The following is a 23,778-nucleotide window of genomic DNA, read 5'->3' as shown; positions in this document are numbered from 1 at the left end:
TAGAGGATGAGGTTCTGCTGAGGTTTCATTGGCGAGGAGGGCTTTATATTGGACTGACTCTGGATCAGACTGATGAAGATGATGCCAGAACTGAACACATGTCTTCTGGTCCTCTCTCTCTCTCTCTCTCTCTCTCTCTCTGGAGGTCTGTAGCAATTTTATGCTCAGAATACAAAGTCTTTTCTAAGTGTCTGGTCAACAGGCTAAATACTGTATTGTATGAAATCATACACAAATACCAGTCTTACTGTATAAAAGATCGATCCATCACATATAATTTACATTTGGTACGGGACATGCTTGATTTTGCTTTTCAAAATAATATATTGGGTTTCTGTCATTAGATCAGGAAAAGGCTTTTGACAGAGTTGACCATACTTATCTTTTAATACATTGAAGGCTTTTGGATTTGGGGATGTTTTTATCTCTAAGATTGAACTGCTATATACTGAGGCTACGTGTATGGTTAAAATGGTTGGTGGCCTCAGTACTCCTGTGAAGATCCACAGAGGTATTCAGCAAGGGTGTCCTCTCTCGGGTCAGCTATACAGCATAGCTATTGAGCCTCTGTTATGTAGATTAAGAAGAAACCTCACGGGTTTAAATGTTAGTACACTGGTTTTTAAAGAACCTACTAAACTCTCTGCATATGCAGATGATATTACAGTGTTAATTAGTGGTCAGAGTGAGGTTCAATCTTTAAAAGGAGCTCTAGAATGTTACGGTGTCAGGCTCTGTAATGAAGGCAAAAGATCCAGTTGCGAGTGATAAACAGAATGTTTATTAACAAAGCAGAAAAGTAGATAGAGATGCTGGTCAGTCGTCGTGGGCAGAGATGGAAGTGCTCGGTAACGCAGGGACGCAATGTGGGCAGAATCCAGGCGACTCAGAAGATCCTCAGGAAACACAGAAGGCGAAGGCGAGAACCGGGAACAAGGTCACAGGAACCGCAAACACGGAGATAAATCCAGGTGAGCTCACAAAATGATCTGACAAAGACAGGACGAAATCACAGACAATAAATAGGACGCCAATCATGAAAACACAGCTGCCGCTGATCCGCTCATAAGAACGATAATGAGCCACACACAAACATACACACAACATAGCGAGGGTGAGTCAGTGAACCCATGAACCGTGACATACGGGAAGGCATCTTCGGGGTAAAAGTGAGGCTCTTTGGTGTGGTCTTGGTCTGAATAGTCCATCACTTCCTAGTGGATTACAGTGGGGGAGAACAGGTTTTAAATATCTTGGGGTGTTTTTAGGAGTAGACGAATATAAAAGAAAAAACTGGGAGGGCCTAGTGGAGAAAGTGTGTGCTCGGTTATCTCACTGGAAATGGTTGCTGCCTCGGCTGTCCTATAGTGGGAGGGTCCTGGTCTGCAATAATCTGGTGGCTTTATCGTTATGGCACAGGGTGATGATTCTAGAGCCTCCAGAAGATCTAGTAAGGGAAATCTACTACATGACGTGTTGTCTGACCGTAAGTTGGATTTTTTCTGTTTAACTGAAACCTGGCAGAAACACGGTGACTACTTTCATTTGAATGAGTCTGTTCCTCCAGGATATACTTTTATTTGTAAATCCCGCACTATCGGCCGCGGTGGGGGTATTGCGATTCTCTATAAGGAGAAATGGAAAGTATCACAATTGACTGTGCCCACATATTCCTCCTTTGAATGCATTGCCATAAAGATAAACGGGGCAATACCGACTATTCTCATTACTGTTTATCGCCCCCCTAAAAATAACTCAAGTTTTTTATCTGAACTTTCTGACCTTTTAACTGATCTGTGTGCCATGTCTTCCAATGTAATTATGTTGGGTGATTTTAACATTCATATGGACAATTTGAGAAATGCAAGTACATGTGATTTTTTATCTTGTTTGGACAGTTTTGGCTTGCAGCAGTTTGTGAATTCTCCTACTCACTCCAAAGGTCATATTCTTGACCTTATCTGCTGCTCTGGTTTAGCACCATATAATTGTATTGTTTCTGACCTGTCTCTATCAGATCATTTTCTAGTCTCTTTCTGTGCTCAGTTGACAGTTTTTAAGTTAAAGACGGGCCATAGTATCACTTTTCGGAACATTAAGAACATTGATGTCTCTAATCTTGCTGATGAACTGGCCAGCTTCTCAAACAAAGTGAACTTCTCCACTCCTGATGCTCTGATTTCCCTTTACAACAGTGGACTAACTGAGATCTTGGATGTTTTTGCTCCTGTTAAAACTCGGACTGTTTCTTTTAATGTTTCTGCTCCATGGTTTACCCCTGATCTGCGTCTACTCAAAACTAAGGGACGGAGGCTTGAACGTTTATATGCTAAATCTGGTTTAATGGTACACAAAGATATGTTGAGTGATCATATGTACCATTATAAGGAAGCTCTGCTTAAAGCAAAATCAGATTATTATACTAATATAAATGGAGCCAGCGAAGGAAACTCTAGATCTCTTTTTTCTTTAGTAAAGAAGGTTTCCTGTCCAGCAGATGCCATGCCTTTAAGCCTGTGTTCTACAGAACAATGTAATAATTTTATGACTTTCTTTGAGTCAAAAATTAATAAGATCCATCAGCAGTTGGCTATCAGTAATTTAGCTCTAAATCCTCTGAGTCTCTTAGTCCCACAAATGACTGTACATTCTACTTTTAATTCTTTTACCCTACCACCTACAGCAGAGATACGGGATTATATTCAAAGATCTAAATCTTCCACTTGTCAGCTCGACCCAATGCCTACTTGCTTGGTTAAAGCCTGTGTATCGTCACTGTCCTCATTATTCACTAAAATTATTCATTCTTCGCTTGATACCGGGCATGTACCGTCCTTCATGAAAACCGCTGTCATTACTCCGATTCTTAAAAAAATAGGGGCTGATCCATTATATTTTGAAAACTATAGACCGATTTCTAACCTGCCATTTATTACTAAAATATTGGAAAAATGTGTCAAAGCTCAAATTCATGAACACCTGTCCAAGAATGCATTATATGAACGTTTCCAATCAGGATTTCGTTCTCATCATAGTACAGAGACGGCCTTGGTTAAAATAACTAATGACTTATTAATAGCAGCTGATTCTGGTCTTCTGACTATACTAGTCCTACTTGATCTTAGCGCGGCATTTGACACTATCTCGCACAAGATACTTTTGGACAGGCTAGTATCTATAGGAGTCACGGGTACCCCCTTGTCCTGGTTTAGATCATACCTCACCGGTCGTAATCAATATGTCCAAATAAAAAATTATAAATCAAGGTCATATAGAGTTAACTTTGGAGTTCCTCAGGGATCTGTTTTAGGGCCTCTTTTATTTATGATCTACTTACTTCCTCTTGGTTTCATTTTTAGGAAATACGGTATTAATTTCCATAGCTATGCTGATGATACCCAGCTGTATTTATCTTCTAAACCTTCTAGTTCTTCTCCTCGACCTGTTTTGAATGAATGTTTATCTGAAATTAAAGCTTGGCTTTCAGGTAATTTCCTCAAACTAAATAGTGACAAAACCGAAGTTTTATTAGTAGGTACTAAATCAACTTTGGCTAAATCTGATAGTCCTTCTTTAGTTATTGACAATACTGAAATTTATCCTTCTCAACAGGTCAGGAGTCTGGGTGTCATCCTGGACAGCACACTATCCTTCGAAGCACATGTAAATAACATTACACGCGCCGCATATTTTCATTTGCGTAATATTAGCCGACTTCGTCCTTCTCTCACTAAGAGCAGCACAGCAATTCTAATTCATGTGTTGGTCACTTCACGAATTGATTACTGTAATGCTCTTCTCTCTGGTCTTCCTACAAAACTTCATCGTAAATTTCAACTGGTTCAAAACTCAGCGGCACGTGTCCTGTCTAGGACTTCTTTACGAGAGCACATCACTCCAATTCTTCAAAAATTACATTGGCTTCCAGTTAAGTACCGTATTGATTTTAAAATTCTGCTTCTCACATTTAAGGCTTTACATAATTTGGCTCCTCCGTATCTCACTGATCTGTTAAACATTTATACTCCTTCTCGTTCTCTGAGATCGTCTCACTCCATTTCTCTTGTGTCGCCACGTATTCGCTTAACTACAATGGGAGCGAGAACTTTTAGTTTTGTGGCACCTCGGCTGTGGAATTCGCTTCCCCCCAACATACGGAATTCAAATTTTTAAATCCCGTCTAAAACTTATCTTTTTACTCAGGCTTATGTGTGAATTGCAGTTTTCTTTTCTTTGTGTGATGGATGTAATTATGCTGTCAATTTTATAATTTTATTTTTATATTGTTATTATTTCACTGGTTGTTTGCTGTAAGGTGTCCTTGGGTGTTCAGAAAGGCGCCTTTAAATAAAATGAATTATTATTATTATTATAAATCCAGAAAAACCTGGTGGACTTTTTCTGGTCGGGACAGCACTGGCTGAGGGCACCAGTACTGTTTCTGCCTATTCAGGAAGGAGGACAGGGGCTGGTCGACATCAGTTCCAGAATCAGAGCCTTCAGGCTCCAGGCGGCTCGGAGACTACTCTGCGGGGAGCACATGAGCTGGGCTGAGGTGACCTGTGCCCTTCTGAGGAGAGCAGGTAACATGGGGCTAGACCGACAACTTTTTCTCATGGACATCGACAAGCTGGACTTAACAGGACTGACACCTTTCTACCAGTCAGTACTGAGAGCATGGACACTTCTAAAAATATCTCGGGAGCCAAATGGTGCACTGGACCTGTGGATGAGGGAAGAACCTCTGCTCTTAAACCTGGCACCGGCTTTGGACATTTTTAATTCAGTCTCCCTCAGAAGAGCTTTATGGACTGCAAAAATTACAAAAGTTGGACTTTTGATCTCTGAGGATGGGTGGATATCTGCTGAAAATTTGGCTCAAAAACTGGATATTAGATCATTTCGAGTGGTGGAGAGATTGCTGACTCAAATACATGAGTTTTTGCCCCAGGACTATAGACTGGTTTTAGAGTCATCTGGTGGGGAGGAGGAAACCTCTACTTTCCCAGAACTGGCCTTTTCAGCAGACACTGTAATATGGCAAGAGACTGAGGGAGGCCTGCTTTCTTTTAAGACCCCCCAGTTGGAACTTTTTAGTAACACTGGGGAAAAAGCTTTTTATGTACTGTGTGCAGGGCCGCGGGAAGAGGTTTTAGGTTGGGGGTGCTGATTTTTTTCACCACTTTTGAATAAGAAACAGTATCAATCAAGACTATAAAACTCGTCAAAAAACGCGCACACACTCAAACCACCTGACTGCACGTCACATTTTTGACTTTATTGATTCTGCTTTTATTCGTAATGCAATGGACATAAATTAATCCTTAAAGAATGGGACTTTATGGGACATTTGCACAAAAAGAATAAATAACCTACCGTAGCCTATTTTATAGGCCTACTCGCTCCGGAGTGGCATATCAGTCAAAAAAAATGTGCCACGAGGAAGAAAAAAACATATATAGCCTAAGTCGCACTGGACTAAGTCGCATTTTTTTTTAGAAATTTATTTCACAAAAAAAAAAAAAAGTTACAGTTTTCGCTACGGACGTGAGCGCTCTAAAGCAGCACAAAAGAATGTTTTAAAACTTTCACAGAGACCACAAACTGAAAGCACAAAGCCTGTCTTTAAATTTAATTTCGTTTTGTATTAATTGTATCTTAATTTTAATCGATGTTTCATCAACAAATTGTCTGGATTTAATATATAAGAAGTAGCCTAAATATAGGCTATTAGAAAATAAATAATCAGGATACGGAGGCGCTGGCGAACCTGGAGCTCGTCTCATAAATGAACCGAAACTCAGCGTAGGCCTATAAGGTTGCCTATTGCCTCACAGACCTGAGAAATATAGATAGCTTGAAATGTCTACTTTTAAGCAGAACAATTCAAAACGAAAGAAAACAGACTGCGCTGCTTATGTAATTCGTATGAAATGTGCATTTCTCTCTGATGGCGCTGCGAAGTTCGCGAGTCGTCAACTTAATCTGTCTGCAGCACCCCCAGCACCCCCACTTCCCGCGGCCCTGACTGTGTGTGAAAGTGTCACATCTGCACTCGCTTGAGAGTGTGAGAAAGTCCAAGTGGCAGGTGTTTTTTTGGGCCAGGCGCTTCCCCCAAAGGCTTCTGGAGGTCCCTGTACAAGACTCCTATAGAGAAAAGGTCCGGAGACCTTCAGTGGAGGATTGTGCATGGGATAATAGCCACAAACAGACACAGAGCACACCTTGACCCACAGGTAGGGGAGGGCTGTCCGTTCTGTGGGATGCAGGAAACAGTTTTTCATTTGTTTTTTAACTGTTTTAGACTAATTCCACTAGAAACAAACCTTGTTGTATTATTTTAATTTAATACTGTGAAGCTGCTTTGATACAATATGTATTGTGAAAAGCGCTATACAAATATACTTGACTTGACTTAAAGCCATTATTTAAAGGTCCCATTGCATGAAAATTTCACTTTATGAGGTTTTTTAACCTTAATATGAGTTTCCCTAGCCTGCCTATGGTCCCCCAGTGGCTAGTCGTTTTGATGGGTGTAAACCAAGCACTGGGTATTTTTGAGAAAATGAAAGCTCAGACGGGCGAATCTAGAAATCTTCCCCTTATGTCGTCACCTCCCCTTTCTCTTCTTTGCCCGCAAAAAGAATTTGGCCCGCCCATGAGAAAATGAGCTGCGCAAGCGCGATATTGTTTTTTTTCTCGAGAGACATCATGGCTTGCAAACGAGCGAAGCATGGCAGTTGCTCAGTGTTTGGATGTACAAATGAACACAAAAGTATTTTTTTAGTTCCTTCATCCGAGCCTCTGAAGAACCAGTGGGTTATGTGAATTTCTGATGTGTAATTGTTCAAGTTCAGACAGATAATCTTTCTCTCAAAGTCGTTCAATACTGTTTATGCAGCAGTAAATCAAGCCAGTGACTAAACGATCAACTTCACGTCGTTTCTCTTAGTAGGATGAAAATAATCTTACTTAAACTGTGATTAATATATATACAGAAAGCGATCAAAGAACAATCCCTTTCCAATCGCCCAAGCTGTCAATCACACAGCGCGAGTTTATCAGGACACTTCCCAAAACTCGTTATGAAATTAATGACGCTGTTACGCTGCACAACGAAGCTCTTTCTGTGCTTACCTCATGTTTGCATTGGTGAAATCATTAGTGAGAGTGCAGAAACTGCGTTGCAATGATAAGATCTTCATTCACGCGATCAACAGGCTGTCATCTGCTCAATGCTCATCACTGCAACCTTTTATGTGATGGGAATAGATCTAAATACTTAAAAAACTTCTCGCGATTCGTTAATCTCGATAGCTGTAATAGTAAAAACGTATAATAGCTGTAATAGTAAAAGTTTTCGAGAGAGTTCCACATGTAATGCTAAATATTTCATATGCAAGCATGTCAGCCAATCACAGCAGTGGGCGTTTACACTGAAGTCTCACAGCAGACACGCCCCTTCAAACAGAGCGTTCAAATCAGAGGCTAAAATCAGGCTAGGAAAAATGCCTTTTATTTCTAAATTATAACAACTTTTGATCTAAAAAACATACTAACATTATAAGGGCACCCCAGGAAACATTCTAAATTAATAAAATAATCCATGCAATGGGACCTTTAACAAATTAGAAGAGTGGTGTCATACCCTGGGGGAAGTTTTTATGCCTATGTTTTTTATTTATGGGCCTAAATTCAGCAAAAAAAAAAAAAAAAAAAGAAGCTCATGTTTTATTTTATTTTTTATTTGGGCAAGCCAAAATGGCAATTTGGTTGTCCCGAAAAAGAAAATTGAATGATGGTGGATCAACTGATGTGGTTGCATCAGTTGCAGTGTTGCAGTGTTAATAAAATCCCGTATAAATGTAGAGTTTAGCTATTACAAGTTGGTTAATGACTTGGATGTTTTCAGAGGTAAATGGGGCATTAAAAATGTATTTGTGATGTTGAAACTGATGGATGTTTCCAAATTTATGCATGAGTAAGTTTTTTGATAGTAGAGGAAATGTAAGAAAAAGAGGGGAAATCTCTCTCTCTCTCTCTCTCTCTCTCTCTCTCTCTCTCTCTCTCTCTCAACCACCTTGAAAACAGTCAGAACACCTGACAAGGCCTACATCATTTAAAACAAAAAATAAATACATCTCTCTTCAAAACACTCAAGTCTACAAACAACATAAGGCCTGTTAACCTTCAAACTTCGACTTCCAACTGTGTTAAACCTTCCATCGAGGCTTGAACATGAATATAAAACTACTTGATCATGGACACAAAACTAAATAAACTGTGGATCTGAACACAGCTCTGTCTCAGTCTCAGGCTGTTGGCATGAGTAGAGATATGGAATGGTGTGACTGGTCAGAGACTAAGCAGTGCCACATGTTATCACAGGACACTTCAAGAGAGTTGTGTCAATATGGACATTAGCTGTCTCTCACTTCTCTTCACCATAACAATGGCAGCGGCCTTTTAGGGAGCGCTTTCAAGACCGTTCTCCACTTATCTCTGAGGGTAAAAATAAACACAGTGAGCGAGACGTATGACCCCCACAAAGACCCCTGGCTCCAATCATATAAGAATCAAGAGGAGAGCCAGAGCTTGCCTCTCGGACATTAAGATCACCATTCTTTCTACATCTCAGCTGGATATCAGGTAAGAGGATTATATCTTGCATATTATGTACAGAAAAAATTAACAGTGTGATGTACAAAATTTGTGTTTAAAATAAGAATAATAATTTTTTTAATGATTTAGAAAAATAGTGTGTTTTTTGGTTCACTTCTGAGTTTATGTTATTAATACTCCTTAAGAAATAATAAAACATTAATAATTGCAGTATATATATATTTTAATACAGAGTAAAAATGTCTGACAACGAAGAAATGGAAGAGTACGAGTAAGTGTACCAATTTATCACTCAATTATCATCCATCCATCCATCAGTGACAAATATTTATTTTAGTGATATTAGTGTCCGAATAAGAATACTGTGCATTAACTGTCTACTACAGTCACAAATGCAATAGGGTATTTTAACACCATCTACTTGTGACTCATCTGATAAGTATACTTAATCTGAGAATTCATGCAGCTGTTGGGAAAGTACTTGAGCTATGAGAACAATGGAAATAACAGCACTATTTTGTCTTGTTCTCTAGGGAGCAGGAGGGTAAGTCTTGTGTTTCATAAAATAACTTTCATACACTGTAAACATACTGTTTTTGCTTACGAAAAGGTCAGAAATATCAGCCTTGCAGCTACGGAGTTTTAGAAAAGTGAAGTAACCACCAAACCACCATGGTGGTTTATGCAAAATAAATACAGAGTTGTTCAAATATTGTTATTACACTGGAATTTGAAATGGTAGACGGTAGTAAAACCTTTAAATCATACCAGCTGATCAGGTTTTGCATGCGTTACCCTACCATTTTAAAAAACAAATCATAAAGATCGGACATGTAAGCGTGGTGACAAGATATGGAGAACCGTCATGAAGATTTATGACTGTGAAATCTGAGATTTTCTTGTCAGTTGGAGAAGTTTTTCTCAACAAAACACACCCTAAAGTGACAATGATGTGAAAAAAGTGGAGCATACCATCACTAATCCATGATTGTCTTTCAGTGCCAATTGTGGACAGATCTCTTAGCTTCCATCTTAGTGATAGTTTTTTGTTTGTTTGCTTATAACCTGCATTGCATGGCTTAGAGGTGCAAGAAGAGGAGCAGGAGGAGGTGCAGGAGGAGACGCAGCATGATGAAGGTAGTGAACGCTTATCTGCCAAAGCCCATTCACTAACACTAAAAAAAGTACTATAGTAACATGGTAATACCATACACCTGCCTTAAACACCTCATTAATAGTCCTGGCATTATAGCCATGACACCATGTAACATATTTGCATAATGCTGGCTACGATTTGCCCTCAAACAAATGTAGCTATAAGGCCAGCAAGTTTACGTAGTTTCTGTTTGTGCAAATAGGCCGCCTTGTTGCCAGAGGCTACTTTCACTAACTTCGCCCACCAATGTCTGGTTGGGCCAAGACAAAATTACAAAAAAAACCTCTTGTGATCTGCCGGAAACAGTGGTGTAGGGAGTAAGGTGCGTTGTAGATACGTTTGGCGCGATCGACCCGAGTGCTTTTCCTAAACTCGTTCTTCTCCCCTTTCCCATCACATATGTATGGAAGCTTGTTTCCGCCACAGAATTAAAAATAAAAAACGTTATTGCGACTTTTTTTCTCTCACAATTGCGAGTTTACATCTTTTCTCGCAATTGCGAGTTATAAAGTCAGAATTGTGAGATATAAACTCGCAATTCTGAGAAAAATCTTTTTTTCCTTAGAATTGGACTTTTTAACTCGCAATTGCGAATTTATATCTCACAATTCTCAGAATTGCGAGATATAAATTCGCAATTGCAAGAAACAAAGTCGGAATTGCAAGTTTATTTCTCGCAATTCTGACTTTATAACACACAATTGTAAAGAAAACACTGATATTTTTACATAGTGTAAATAGAATCTATTGCTATTTGCACTTAATGTAAATAGCCGCTGCTGGAAGTTTATTGCTGTCGAAAATAAAATGGAATGATGGAACGGCAGTTTCTTTCAGTGTTTTTCCCCTCCGTTTGGCCTAAAACACTGTGTTCGTAGTCATCCAGTTGGAAATGTTGACTACAAATACAGAGTTTTTCAGATTGACCGTCAGTGTGTTCTCTCCATATTTACGATTCTTTGCAGCACTTGGCCACTGCCTACAACATGCTTGATCCTTCACTGGAAACCGATAAATGTTTATGCTCTTACAATAAAAATCAACACTGATATAACTAAAAGATTGCTAAGAAGTATTTCCTACTAAAGCAAGGCGGTATTTGACTCTGGTTAAGCAAATCCATGTGGCCTTGGATGGCAACATGCCCAGTGCATTATGAGTGTTGAAATGTTCCTACCTATCTGGCAAAAGGGAAGAATCTAATCTAATCAGATAGCACTGATTTGAAAATGCCTTTCTACTACATAGGCATCCAAGTTTTATTGAAAGCCCTTTTTGCCAGCAGTGAAGTACCCCTTTAATATTAATAGAAATGTATTTATTTTTTTCAGAATAGGTTTAAACCATCCCTTATAATGCGAAATGGCATTTTTATTCCGATTGACGTGGTTACTTATGACTTTTTAATTCCAACTGTGCTATAGTTCGATTACAATTGGTTTATTAGGGTCCGTGTAAACGCAGCCAATGACTCTCGCATAAAGTACCAATGAAAACTGAACAATCTAACCTACAGAAAGAGTCACTACTGCTAATTTCAGAGTCTTACAGTCTGTCTGGAAAAAGACAAGTGAAATGATACAAACAGAGATCCGCGATCAGTGAAGAGTTTTAACGGCTCGGTCAGTCAGATTTGAGGACCAAATTTGAGGACCAAAAAGTCTCTGATTAGCTTTTTTACATATATAGTCTGTCAAAGTTCAGTTTATCATCTAAAATGGTGCCCAAATACTTGTGGCTTACCACATCTACCGCAATGCCATTAATCAAAGTTGAAGATGTGGTTGGAGGATAACTGTTGTATAAATCAAAGTATGGTATTATCGTTTGTACTACAATACTTTTTAGGTGTCGTCTGACTTCAATCATGCCGACACATTTATATCATAGACAACAGTTGCGTGGCTGGTAGAGATTGCTGTGAGTGTGAAACCATCTGAGAGATTTGAGGTATGCTTTAATCTAAATGGCCTGCCACTACCCATCATGCCCATGCCCTCAGGAACTAACTCTCTCAATCTTCCACAAAAGAGTCTTACACACACAGATTTTTTGTTTTTTTTTACACTCTCAAATGACTTATCTCAAAAGAATCTTTATGCAGATTGACACTTTGACACAAATTAATCATAGTTGACAGTAATGCGAGCTAAATAGACCCGTCCTGCAACTTTCTCCATTTTCAGAGGCTCAAGAAGAGGATGCGGAAGCAGGAGGAGAGGTAGAGACCCAGGAACAAGGTGAGTCATGTTGATGAACCCCTCAGTTTGACCTCAAGCCCCTCCATCAAACAATCTGACAATTTGTGAATATTGGAAACTTTGCTATAATGTAAAAAGGTAGATAGGTAGTAAATATTTAATGCCATGTCAGCAGCTGAGGCTGATTTATTGCAATAGCTGTATTGTACATGTCCTACAAGTTAAACAAGAGTTGCATAAAAACAGTCAAAAATATGTTTTACATGCTGTACAAGATGTTTCAAAATTCTGTACATATGATAAAATATGATAAGCTTTTTCTGGTAAGATTGTATTAAGTCCTTAAGAGAAATTGCAAAATAAAAACGTAATACAAACATAATTGAAATAATTGACATAAAAAAGTCAATTGAAAGTTGCTAATATTATGTGCTTTGAGACATGAGGTAGTTTAACGCCATCTTGTGTGATGCTTTGCAGAATCTGCTGTGTGTTCATGTGTTTTGAAGGAGGTGTGGCTTTAGAGTCGCTCTGAAGGGAGGGTGGGATCTCATGCTTTCAAAGCTAAACATTAACGACATTTAACGTCATCAGGAATTGCTCTAATATTCTCTTGGATGAACTGGAAAAGAAATACGCTTAGAATTAAGAATTTTTTAATCTTTGATTGTTCTCACCAAAATAATTATTTTGTTTAAATAGCCTACCCAATATTTTTATTATTCCAAATAAAATAGTTTTGAGGTGAGAAGTTATGATTATGCATTATGGTCATAGTAAAGGTTGGCTTGGCTAAAGTCAGGAACAAATCTCATAATCATAAACAAAAAAAAACAAAAAAAAAGCAGAGCAGCAGAGTTATAAACAATGCATATTTATAATACAAATAAAATCCAAATTCCCGCAAATCTTCTATGTAGCAACACTAAGGGTTAAACCAGAAGCAGATGAAAAAAGAATATAAGCAATATCAATCTATTGGAATTTGCACTTTGTTTTCATATTCAGTTGTATCATCTGCCAAATGACTTATCAAAATATATCACCTAGCCACAGAAATGCCTTCCAGATTGCATAGGCAGAAAGAGAAAGTTTGGACAGAGTTTTGATAGATAGTCATATCTATATTAAATCTGTGGGCAGAACCATGTTGGAGTTTCATCCAAGCGTTGCTGTTGTTGTAAAAGGGTTATTGTTTGCACTGATCTAAACCAAATAAACCAATAAATAAAACCGATAGCAGCCAAGTAAAAAAAAAAAAAAAAAAAAAAAAACAGGGCCAGAGGTTTGTAGTAATTGTTTAACAGGCTCATCTATTGTCTAATTCAGAAAACACTTTCTGAGGAAATTAATTAAGTGAGAAAATAAAAATTCTAAATATTTAAAATATCTTTCTCCACAGAAGTCGATAAACTGTAAGGCTACTTTCCCCCCAACAGATAAAAAAAAAAAAATGCATTATTGTTCAGAATATAATTTTCACTTTTCTATAGTTGTTAACCTTTTAAATTACTAATATCTTATGTGTATACCTGTGTATCTGGAACTGATCCATCAAATGATATTTAACTGAACTCATAACACACACAACAAATCTAAAAATATTTTGCTCCATTTATATAGTTGAAGTGAAGCATGGTAATTTCCCCATCATTCTTCTGTCATCAGTTTCTCCTTCTGTCCCTCTGTTCTCTATGTCACTGTCAGTGATGCTGAATACCTTTCCATCTTTTTTTCAGATGGGGAAGATGTGACAGAAGATGGAGGAGGTATTGCATTGATTAAAGTCAGGAAACCTGAGATTTACCGCTCTCCAGTAATTGTTTGCGACGTGTTGAAACCTGTATTACGGCACACACACCCTTCTTCAAAATAAGCATTAGATCATCCCAAATCCTTTTATGATAACATTCATTACAGAGAAAAAAAAAAAAAAAGACAGCTGTTTTGGTTGTAACCTAGTTTGCGGATTTAATGACATTCGTCAGCATCTATAACCGTTTATTGTGCAAATAAACTGTAAAGTAAGTAAAAAGAAGTAAAAAGTATTTTAAAAATCCCTCATTTCACTTTGAATGACTTCTGATTGATTGATTGATTGTATGTTTCATATTTCAGAAGAGTCCAAACCCAAATTCCTAAAGTAAGTTGATTTGTTACATTTCTAAAGATCAAGATCAAAAGCACACGATTTCATGTCATGCAGAATTTTGAAAGCCCATCGTTATATTTTTCAGACCTTTCATGTTGCCGAACCTCGTGCCCCCAAAGATTCCAGATGGAGAAAGAGTTGATTTTGATGTGAGTAAAATCCCCGGGAGGTTTACTGAGACTAAACTACTATGGTTATGATGGGTCAAGATTGCCACTTGTCTTTTAGCACCATACCCTCACTTCAGTTCTGCTATCCAAAGTTTTTTATTATCATTAGGGGTTCAAGCGCGCAGTGCTGAAACCCTATTGTAATTAAGTTTTTCAAGGATCAGCATTCCCCCCTTAAAGTGATCAGGCAGACCAAACTGTAAGTCTTAGAGACTTGAAATGAGACTTGATGGCTGATAGTACTCACACCGCCTACAACGTCACCAAGGCCCGCCCTGATCGGTCTGACTGGGGCGCTACAGCGGTCAAAAGTACAAAATGGCTCATAATTCCTAAACAATTAGGCATAGGCTCAAGTGTATTATATCATTGGAATCCTTGAATCAAGGCGGACAAATTGTCATTTGGCGGATTTTTCAGGTATTTTTGGTTTTTTGAAAAACCTACTTTTGCGAACTTGTCCTAGGTTTTAGGTTCACGGTCCCTAAGGGCGGCCACAACGTTTGAAGTGAGAGGAGACATTTTTACTAAAATGGCTGTAACTCAAGAACGGAATGAGATATTTTCACCAAACTCAGCGCACCTATTTAAGAGCTCATTCTGTGGGCGCGTTGAAAAGGACGTGGCGGACAAAAAACATGAAAACGGCTATAACTACTTCACCACTAGTCCGATTGACTTGAAAATTGGCATGCCGTGTCTTTGTTCGAGCTGCCATGCTATGCGTACATTGATTTATCTCAAAATACATGTCCGTCATCGGCCAATGAATTACCGTTCTGTTAAAAAGCTTTAAAAAAAACCATATATTTCTTTAGTAAATTGCCTGTAATGGCTGTAAATTGTCTTTTACCTCTATGATTTAAGTGGTTTCATGCTTGCTAAATAAAACTTAATATCTTTTTACGCATATGTGCTTTAAGGCCTTAAATTGCTTGAACCCCGATAATTGCTGCTGACGGCTATATTTATTATTACTTTGCAAGTGAATTAGATTAGATTTTTTTTATATAATTAATGTCACACTACTCTAGAATAAGAAAAATAAATAAATAAAAATAATAATAATAATATATATATACACACACATATATTAGAAAGTACTAAAATATCTTGCTAAACAAAAACATTCATTCGTAGAAACCAGCCAATCTGAACCTGCACATATTGTCAGGCAACCTGTCACAGATACAATCTCAAAGGTAAATTTTTCCCCCCACAGGATATCCATCGTAAGCGTATGGAGAAGGACCTGAATGAGCTCCAGACGTTGATTGAAGCTCACTTTGTAAGCCGTAAGAAGGAGGAGGAGGAACTCATCAGCCTAACAGACAGGATTGTGAGTGAACAATGCTGTCCCATTTCATGGCCTCTGTTCATTATTATGTAAAGCTTCTATTAACAAATGAATTACTTACAAAATACAAAAACAGAGAAATTACAAGAATGCACCCATTGAGACAAATGTGACTGAAAACATTCCAGTAGGTCCATTGATGATCAGTTCAAGCCTGAATGTGACTCAACAGACAAGTGTCGAATCAATCAGCTCTGTCATTCAATCAGCCGCTCTGTCATTTTGAAGAATAAATGCCACCATTAGTTCTTGTTGAGTGATCTCTCCCTGCAGATAAAGCTGTCAAAGTTAACGTGACTGATCCCGCAGGAGAAACGGCGTTCCGAGCGAGCAGAGCAGCATAGGATCCGCAGCGAACGCGAGAAGGAACGACAGAAGCGTGTGGAGGTCAGTAGAAACCAAAAGCACTGGGACGTTGAGCACTCAAGCAAACTGGCATTAGCTTTGCAAATCCTTTCCTGTTTTCAAATGTTCAGGAAGAAAGAGCTCGCAAGGAGGAAGAGGAAGCCAAAAAGAGAGCAGAGGACGATGCCAAGAAGAAGAAGACGCTCACCAATCTGCACTTCGGTGGTTACATGCAGAAGGTCAGAGTTGAGACAGAATCTCGCTCAGAAAAAGGCCTTTTTTCGTCTCCCAACATGTTGAGTGACAGAAGTATAAAAAAAAGTATGTATAAAAAAATGTTTTGCAGATAGAGAGACGGAGTGGGAAGAAACAGACTGAGAGAGAGAAGAAGAAGAAGATTCTTGGCGATCGGCGCAAACCTTTGGACATCGATAATGCCAACGACTCCATTCTCAGGTTTGAAAAGTCATTCTACAAGTAGGAGCAGATGTAGTACAATAACAGGTCATGCATTTCAATTTGTCCACAGTTAAAGGGATACTCCACCCAGAAATGAAAATTTGTCATAATTTACTCATCCTTTACTCACTGTTTTACACTACTGTTTTGCTTCCCAATGACTTCCATTGAATAGACAGAAAAGAAAGTCATGTAGTTTCTGAACGACATGATATAATGAGAGAATTTAAATTTTGGGGTGAACTTAAGCACACAAAGCAGAAAAACAACATCAATATGATAAAAAAGCACATTTATTATTAATAATAAATAGAGTCGTCAAACGTACCAATAGTATACAGTCGGTACTAAAAAAAAGTTGACGACACCAGCATTTCTGCAGTACCGGATTTATTCGGTACACACTGATAGATGCTTTCAAACACTCTCCTTCATGTTTGTTTGAGCGCTCCTTGAGCATCAAAGTTTTCTATTTACAGCATGTTTTACAAGTGTTGGGCGTTGTAGCCAATCACAATCATATCTGTTGAGCATGTGAACGCAATGGCCTATCAGAGATGCCAGTCAGTAAGTTAGTCAGAATCCGTGGTTTCACCTTATTTTGATGGTTCCTTTAATACAGTCTGTTGACTATAAGTAAGGCTGCACCTACATGTCTACTAACTCTCAGTGTATTAGTAGAGTTTTAGTAGACTGGTAGGTTTAGGGTTAGAATAAGTTGACATGTAGTTGCAAAGTTAGTTATATTCAGTGGAATTTCTGTTGAAGGAGCATCACAATAAAGAGTTAGCAGATATTCACAGTGTACAATGCTCTAATGAGAGTTAGTTGACATGTAGTTGCTAAGTTACTTATAGTCAACATAATGTTCAAAAGGGACCATTAAATTGGAAACTGCAATGACTAATAATCAACGGAATTCAACAGTTTTTTTCTCTGGTACTGAAATTGGCACAGAGAAGCACAACATTTTACTGCCATTGGTATCAAGTCTGACTACTGAAATTTTGTTACTGTGACAACCATAATAATAATCTCAATAAACAAATTCCCCCACCTAGTAATGTAGTTCAATAGCACAACTCTGTCTCATCCAGTCAGATTTTTTTACTACTCCTTAACTTTTAGATTACTATTCTATACAAATAGCAATCAAGCAGATTTAACTATAAGAGAACGACACTTTCTCTCTATTTCTCATCAGGGAGAAAGCAAACGAACTGTGGAGCTGGATGCGTCAACTAGAGGCAGAGAAGTTTGAGTTACAGTACCAGTTTACCAGACAGAAATATGAGGTAAGGCTTTATTACCTGGAGTTTTACTAGACCCCACAGTCTCAGCATGAAATCAGAAACAACCCTATTTACTTTCTTAAAACTTTTTTCTAGTCTCTATGTGTACGAGTCATCAGTGCACGTTATTCAAAGAATAAAAAGTCATCATGATCCCATTATCCTGTTCGGTGAGATATTTAGTGTTTTTCATTGTGCATCTCTCTACAGGTCAACGTCCTGAGGAACAGAGTCAGTGACCACCAGAAAACGTGAGTTCATCTATGTTTGTCCAACCTGATCTCATGAAAAAACGACTATTGTACGAGGTAGCGATTTTGAATGAATGCATACGATGCGATTTGTATGAAAGGAAGCATGAGGGTCCACCCCTAAACCTACAGTCATTATGTATGTTTGTATGCACTATAATTCCATCAGTCTGAATGAATCCAGTCCGATTTCAGACTCTGACAATTCTGTTTATGTGATATTATATTGTACTTTTGCAGGGCGCACGTTCCTGTCAATGACAAAATAAGCACACATCAAAAGTGACAGCAGTGAGAAAACAGCATCAGATCATAGCAATGTGGATGCTGGCACCAGCTCTGCATTTCGGCACTCCAATCATATCATGTCACGTTTATTTATATAGCACTTTATAGAATAGATTGCTTTAAACCAAGCAGCTTTACAGTATTGACCATGAAAAACAGTGTCAGTGTTGCTTTTAAATGAGAATTACACTTCAATTTGTACTATAAAGCAGCTCTCCACTCTGTTTGTGTTTTATCTAGACGGACTAAACAGAAGAAATTAACTAGAAAATATTTCTAAGTGAAAGAAGGCGTAGCCTCAGAGCCAAACCTACCTATTCCATAATCACCACGTTCCGGATAAGTTCGCTTTGGCAAGCTGTTTTGAAGTCCCGAATTGAACTCCAAGCTAACTTCGTTTTGGCCTGGTTTTGTTCTAAATTGTGTCACACCAGTTCATTCTTCGATTTTGCTTGATGTATATTGGGGCCTCAATGGTTATTTTTAGTGGGTTTTTTTTTTTTTTTTTTTTTTCTTATAACCATAAAATAAGCTTCCCAAACTAAACCTGAGAACTGGAGAAAGCCACTGTGATAATGTCACCGGAGTAACCGCGAGTATAATTGTCATTTTTGTCTTGTTGACATTTCTAAACAGAAAGCTGTCATACAGTAGTACTGTGCAAAAGTCTAGGCACATTCATATTTTCACCCCAAAATAAGTTTTTAAGCTAGTTATTTATATCTTTTGCTGTAGTGTGTCAGTAGGAAATATTGTTTTAAATGTCCAAACATTCCTTTTGCCATTAACTGTAATAATCCAGTGAGATTTTTGTATGCACAAAGAGTCAATCTACTCATCATCAAATCTGCATGAAGATTATTAAACTTGGCACTCAGAAGGTTGGCAAGTTAGTGATAGTTGTCCACCCAACTGATTCTGGCATTACTTTGGTTAACACATACCTGTGCCATTCTCTCAGGGTTTGGTATAGCTTCTTGTTTTTAACCCTGCTGGAGGACTTTCTCATGCAAATCAAACTCTGACTCATCCACTCCTGCCTCAGGCATGGGACACAGACACAGAGTGTTTGTGAATGCATTGTCAGACAGAGTGACATACCTGTCAGCTGGCAGAGCTGCTTCTGAGGCAGAAAATGATCGTGGGAGACCGAACTAAAGCGTTCGAGGGCGTGAAGGCTTTGAGTTGCAATCTACTGCACTGCAAACTCAGCATTTACTGTACCTGTGCATGTCCAGCACTAACCTCTCACACACACAGAGGGAGCAGAGGGAGAAGCTCTGCTCCAAAACCTAGTAAGCTGCCTATATTGACAGTAGTTTAAGACACTGGTGCACTCTTATATCTTAAACAAGATCATTCTTTGTGTAGTTTAAAGGGATAGTTCACCCAATTTGCTCAATTTGTTTCACGGACCCATTTACTCTTCCTCAAGTTGTTCCAAACCTGTATGACTTTCTTTCTTCTGCTGAACACAAAAGAAGATATTTTGAAGAAAGTCGGTAACCAAACGACTGATGGACCCCATTGACTTCCATAGTAGAAAAAAAAAAAATACTATGGAAGTCAATGGGGACCAGCAACTGTTTAATTACCAACCTTCTTCAAAATATCTTCTTTTGTGTTCAGCAGAAGAAAGAAAGCCATACAGGTTTGGAACAACTTGAGGAAGAGTAAATGAATACAGCATTTTTATTTTTGGGTGAACTATCCCTTTAAAGGGTTAGTTTACCCAGAAATGAAAATGATCCCTTGATTTACTCACCCTCAAGCCAAGTGTAAATGACTTTCTATTTTCAGCCAAACACAATCAGTTATATTAAAAAATATCCTGGCTCTTCCCAGCTTTACAACGGGAATGAATAGTAACTTCCAGTAACTGCCGAGTCTAGTTCCGGCGGAAGAATGACCTCTGACCCGACGCATGTCAAGTCACATTTATTTATATAGCGCTTTTTACAATACAGATTGTTTCAAAGCAGCTTTACAGAGATAACAGGAAAATAATGCTAAAAAGTTTGTTTCCAGAACAAAAAAGCATCACAGTCCAGCTTAAGTAAGTTCAGTGACGTTTCATTTTTGTTTAAAAAAAGTTATTAATTTAGTTAATTTATATATATAGCTGCTCTGGAGTAAACCATGATGTCATCCAGCTCAGTTCAGTTCTTGTATGATAATGTCAATGCAGGCAGATCAATATTATTGTTGAATATTAAATTAAGAGTTAAATTTAATGTCCCCAACTAAGCAAGTCAAGCCAATGGCAACAAAGGTGGAAAAAGGCGAAAGTGGCAAGGAACCAAATCTCCATCAGGTGGCAGAATGGAGAAAAAAACCTTGGGAGAACCCAGACTCAGTCGGGGGCCAGTTCTCCTCTGGCCAATGAACGAACAGTGTATGATTATGATTCAGGAAGCATTACAGGTCAGAAGTCAGATTGGTGTGGAACAATCAGAATATTATCCAGTTCCATCTGGTTTAAGATCAGAGTCATCACACCGGGATGGAGACAGGTTTGTTGAGGATCAGTGCTGATTGCTATCGTATCGATGAAGCCTTCAATGAGAGTCTAGTTGACACAATCTCTGCTGACACTTCAGGGATCCGTTGTGGTCGTGTCTAGGTGAGGTCCTCCTTCTGGTCTGGATACGGCCCGTATCCGGCTGACTACATCATGCGTTGTGGTCGTGTCCAGGCGCATGTCCTCCTTCTGGTCTGGATACGGCCTGGATCCAGCTGATTACAGTAGACCTCGTAATAAGCAGAAAGACTAACATTAGCGTAGATGCCATTCTTCTTATGATGTAACGAGTACATCAGGTGTTATACGAAGTGTTCCCGGTTTCGGCTGACTTAATTTATGCAGCCTAATAATCATTTAACTGATCTGAATAATATGAATGTATACTTTTCTATGTGTATGCCAGGTTAAAGAGATGTGTTTTTAGTCTAGATTTAAACTGACAGATTGTGTCTGCTTCCCGGACAATATTAGGAAGACTGTTCCAGAGTTTAGGTGCTAAATAGGAAAAGGATCTACCGCCAGCAGTCGATTTTGATATTCTAGGTATTATCAACTGGCCAGAGTTTTGAGATCGCAATAGACGTGAAGGACTATAATGCGTTAAGAGCTCGCTCAAGTACTGGGGAGCTAAACCATTTAGTAATTTGTAAGTAATCAGCAATATTTTAAAATGTATATGATGTTTAATAGGGAGCCAATGCAGTGTTGACAGAACCGGGCTAATATGGTCATACTTCCTGGTTCTAGTAAGAACTCGAGCTGCTGCGTTTTGGACCAGCTGTAGTTTGTTTATTATGTGTGCAGGGCAACCACCCATAAAAGCATTACAATAATCTAGCCTTGAGGTCATGAACGCATTAACTATTTGTTCCACATTTTTCATTGAAACCATATGTCGTAATTTAGATATATTTTTAAAATATATGAAAGATTGGAGTAGTGGAGCATAGGAGTAGTGTAAGCTCAGGTGAGAGTCGACGCCTCTCGCGGTTCAAACAAACAGAGTTGGCCAACAAACTCAAGCTCCTCCCACATTTCTCTGTAAAAATTCTCGTTTTAGACTTCTAATTCGTGACCGATGTTTTGTTCATCAATACGTCATGCGTCAGGTCAGAGGTCACTCTTCCGCCGAAACTATACTTTTATAAACTATAAATATCGACAATTAACACAATAATTAATGATCTTACCTGTCTAAATAAGTAACTTGAGCATCTACTCAGGATTTTCTCCATCATCAAATATTTCTTGGATGCCGTACCGATGATTATGCACGCTTTTCTGCGTTCTAGCTTCAGATCTTTTCTGTTTTTCAGCAGTACAGGTATTAATTCTCCCGTTGTTTCCGCTGATAAAGCATGATAAATTTCCGCGCCACTTTGCGCCAAACAGCACTACGCTACTAGCGTATACAGAGACGCCAGCCAATGATTCTCTCAGACTCACGACATACTGTACATAATTATATACATACTATTACTTACTTTTAAATATTGACTTAAAAAAAAGTCAGTTAACAAAACATGGTTCATGGCTGTGATGTAAACTAAAGGCTGTTGTTTTCTTGGCTATTTTTTCTTCTATAGGACAAAGAGAACTAAGAGAGGCCTCAGGAAGTGAACGCTGTGCTGAAAGACACACTCGGCTCCTCACAAACACACAGAAATCATGAAGAGGACGTCCAGGAGAGCTGTGTATACTACTTCACTGATTCATTTGCTTTTAATTAGTCCACTGAATAAACACTGTAGATTTTGTCTGTGTACAACTGCACACACAGAAGAAGAAACAATAAATAATAATTAAAACACTCAGAAAATGAAGCTCCAATGGTATGTTTGTGTTGTGTACTCTATTATTCAAAAGTAAATAAAAACATAAAGACATTTGTAATCTTGCAAAAGATTTCTATTTCAAATAAATGCTGTTCTTTTGGACTGTCTATTCATCAAATAATCCTACAAAAAAAATTATCAGTTTCCATAAAAAAATATTAAGCAGAACTGTTTTCAAAATGAATAAGAAATGTTTCTTGAGCAGCAAAACAGCATATTATAGATTCATAATAGAAAGCATATTATTTCTGAAAGACTGGAGTAATGATGCTGAAAAATTACATTTCAAAATATATTCGGACGGCAACAACAAAATACAGTTTTCAATTCACTTGCAGTCAAAACAAAATGTATTCAGACACCTTCAACATTTCTCACATTATCACAGTTTATTCGCTATAGTGTAGAAAATGGTAATACAATATGACAAGAACTCAGAGTTGATATTTCACTGGTTTTGGCCATCCTTCTGTTAGACTGTCTCACAGATGAATTAGGTTGAACAGCTGTCAGATGTTAAATTTAAGTACACAATTAGATAATACTAATTAAAGTGAACCAATTGCCAAGCAATGCTTAATTTTGCTCAGTCTGTGGTGTAAAAAGGTCGCATTAGCAATTAAAGAAAAAACATTAGGCATTAGGTTAATGTTAAGAGTCTGAATAATTTTTGGCCCAAAATGTTTATAAATTTTACTGGTTGTCCAGTGCACTGTATGAAGAATTTTTGGGTATAATACGTCACAGTTTACTTTATTTTGCTATCCTCACTTATAGTGTGCTGCACCCACTAATAAAACAAGTAATAAAAACTCGTTGAGTGTTTTAGCGCAATTTTCTCACCTCATGGGATCACAACACTAAGAGATAGTAAATCTTTTCCTGGATTTTTTTTTGTGCGTTCCCGAGATTAGACCTTCCTTAACATAATGCCGAAAACCCGAAGTCTCTAGGTGGTCTGGTTGAGGAGTAGATAGAAGTGCAAGATTGGTGCGCACAGACAGAACAGAAATCATGAGTTAACAATCGCAATTTTGTCCGGTGGAAAATTGCGCTAAAAACATATCAAAAATGATATCTGGTGTCTGAATAATTTTTGGTTTGACTGTAAATTACTCGGAGGCAG

The 23,778-nt window shown here is 38.2% G+C and overlaps 1 protein-coding gene across 6 annotated transcripts; it reads left to right on the top strand.

The window, feature by feature from the left end:
- The first annotated feature begins 6,136 nt into the window (after positions 1 to 6,136).
- Positions 6,137 to 23,468, top strand: tnnt2a (troponin T type 2a (cardiac)). 6 transcript variants are annotated; one of them, XM_084097967.1, is made up of 15 exons: positions 6,137 to 6,236; positions 8,092 to 8,649; positions 8,855 to 8,899; positions 9,706 to 9,759; positions 11,965 to 12,018; positions 13,719 to 13,748; positions 14,098 to 14,122; positions 14,217 to 14,280; positions 15,524 to 15,640; positions 15,968 to 16,045; positions 16,135 to 16,242; positions 16,350 to 16,459; positions 17,667 to 17,757; positions 17,965 to 18,005; positions 22,404 to 23,444. In XM_084097967.1, the coding sequence occupies exons 8-15, from the start codon at positions 14,224 to 14,226 to the stop codon at positions 22,435 to 22,437; spliced, it is 636 nt and encodes a 211-aa protein (XP_083954093.1). In that variant the 5' UTR covers positions 6,137 to 6,236; positions 8,092 to 8,649; positions 8,855 to 8,899; positions 9,706 to 9,759; positions 11,965 to 12,018; positions 13,719 to 13,748; positions 14,098 to 14,122; positions 14,217 to 14,223; the 3' UTR covers positions 22,438 to 23,444. The 6 variants fall into 6 exon arrangements, with proteins under 6 accessions (XP_083954093.1, XP_083954094.1, XP_083954096.1 ...); XM_084097970.1 differs by lacking the exon at positions 6,137 to 6,236 and having other exon boundaries at positions 8,444 to 8,649; positions 8,855 to 9,166; XM_084097969.1 differs by lacking the exon at positions 6,137 to 6,236 and having other exon boundaries at positions 8,564 to 8,649; positions 8,834 to 8,899.
- Positions 23,469 to 23,778: the final 310 nt, after the last annotated feature.

Source organism: Abramis brama (genome assembly GCF_963993115.1).
Source record: "Abramis brama genome assembly, chromosome: 22".
Taxonomy (NCBI): domain Eukaryota; kingdom Metazoa; phylum Chordata; class Actinopteri; order Cypriniformes; family Leuciscidae; genus Abramis; species Abramis brama.
The sequence above is the reverse complement of the archived record's forward strand: the minus strand, read 5'-3'. Positions and strand labels throughout refer to the sequence as shown.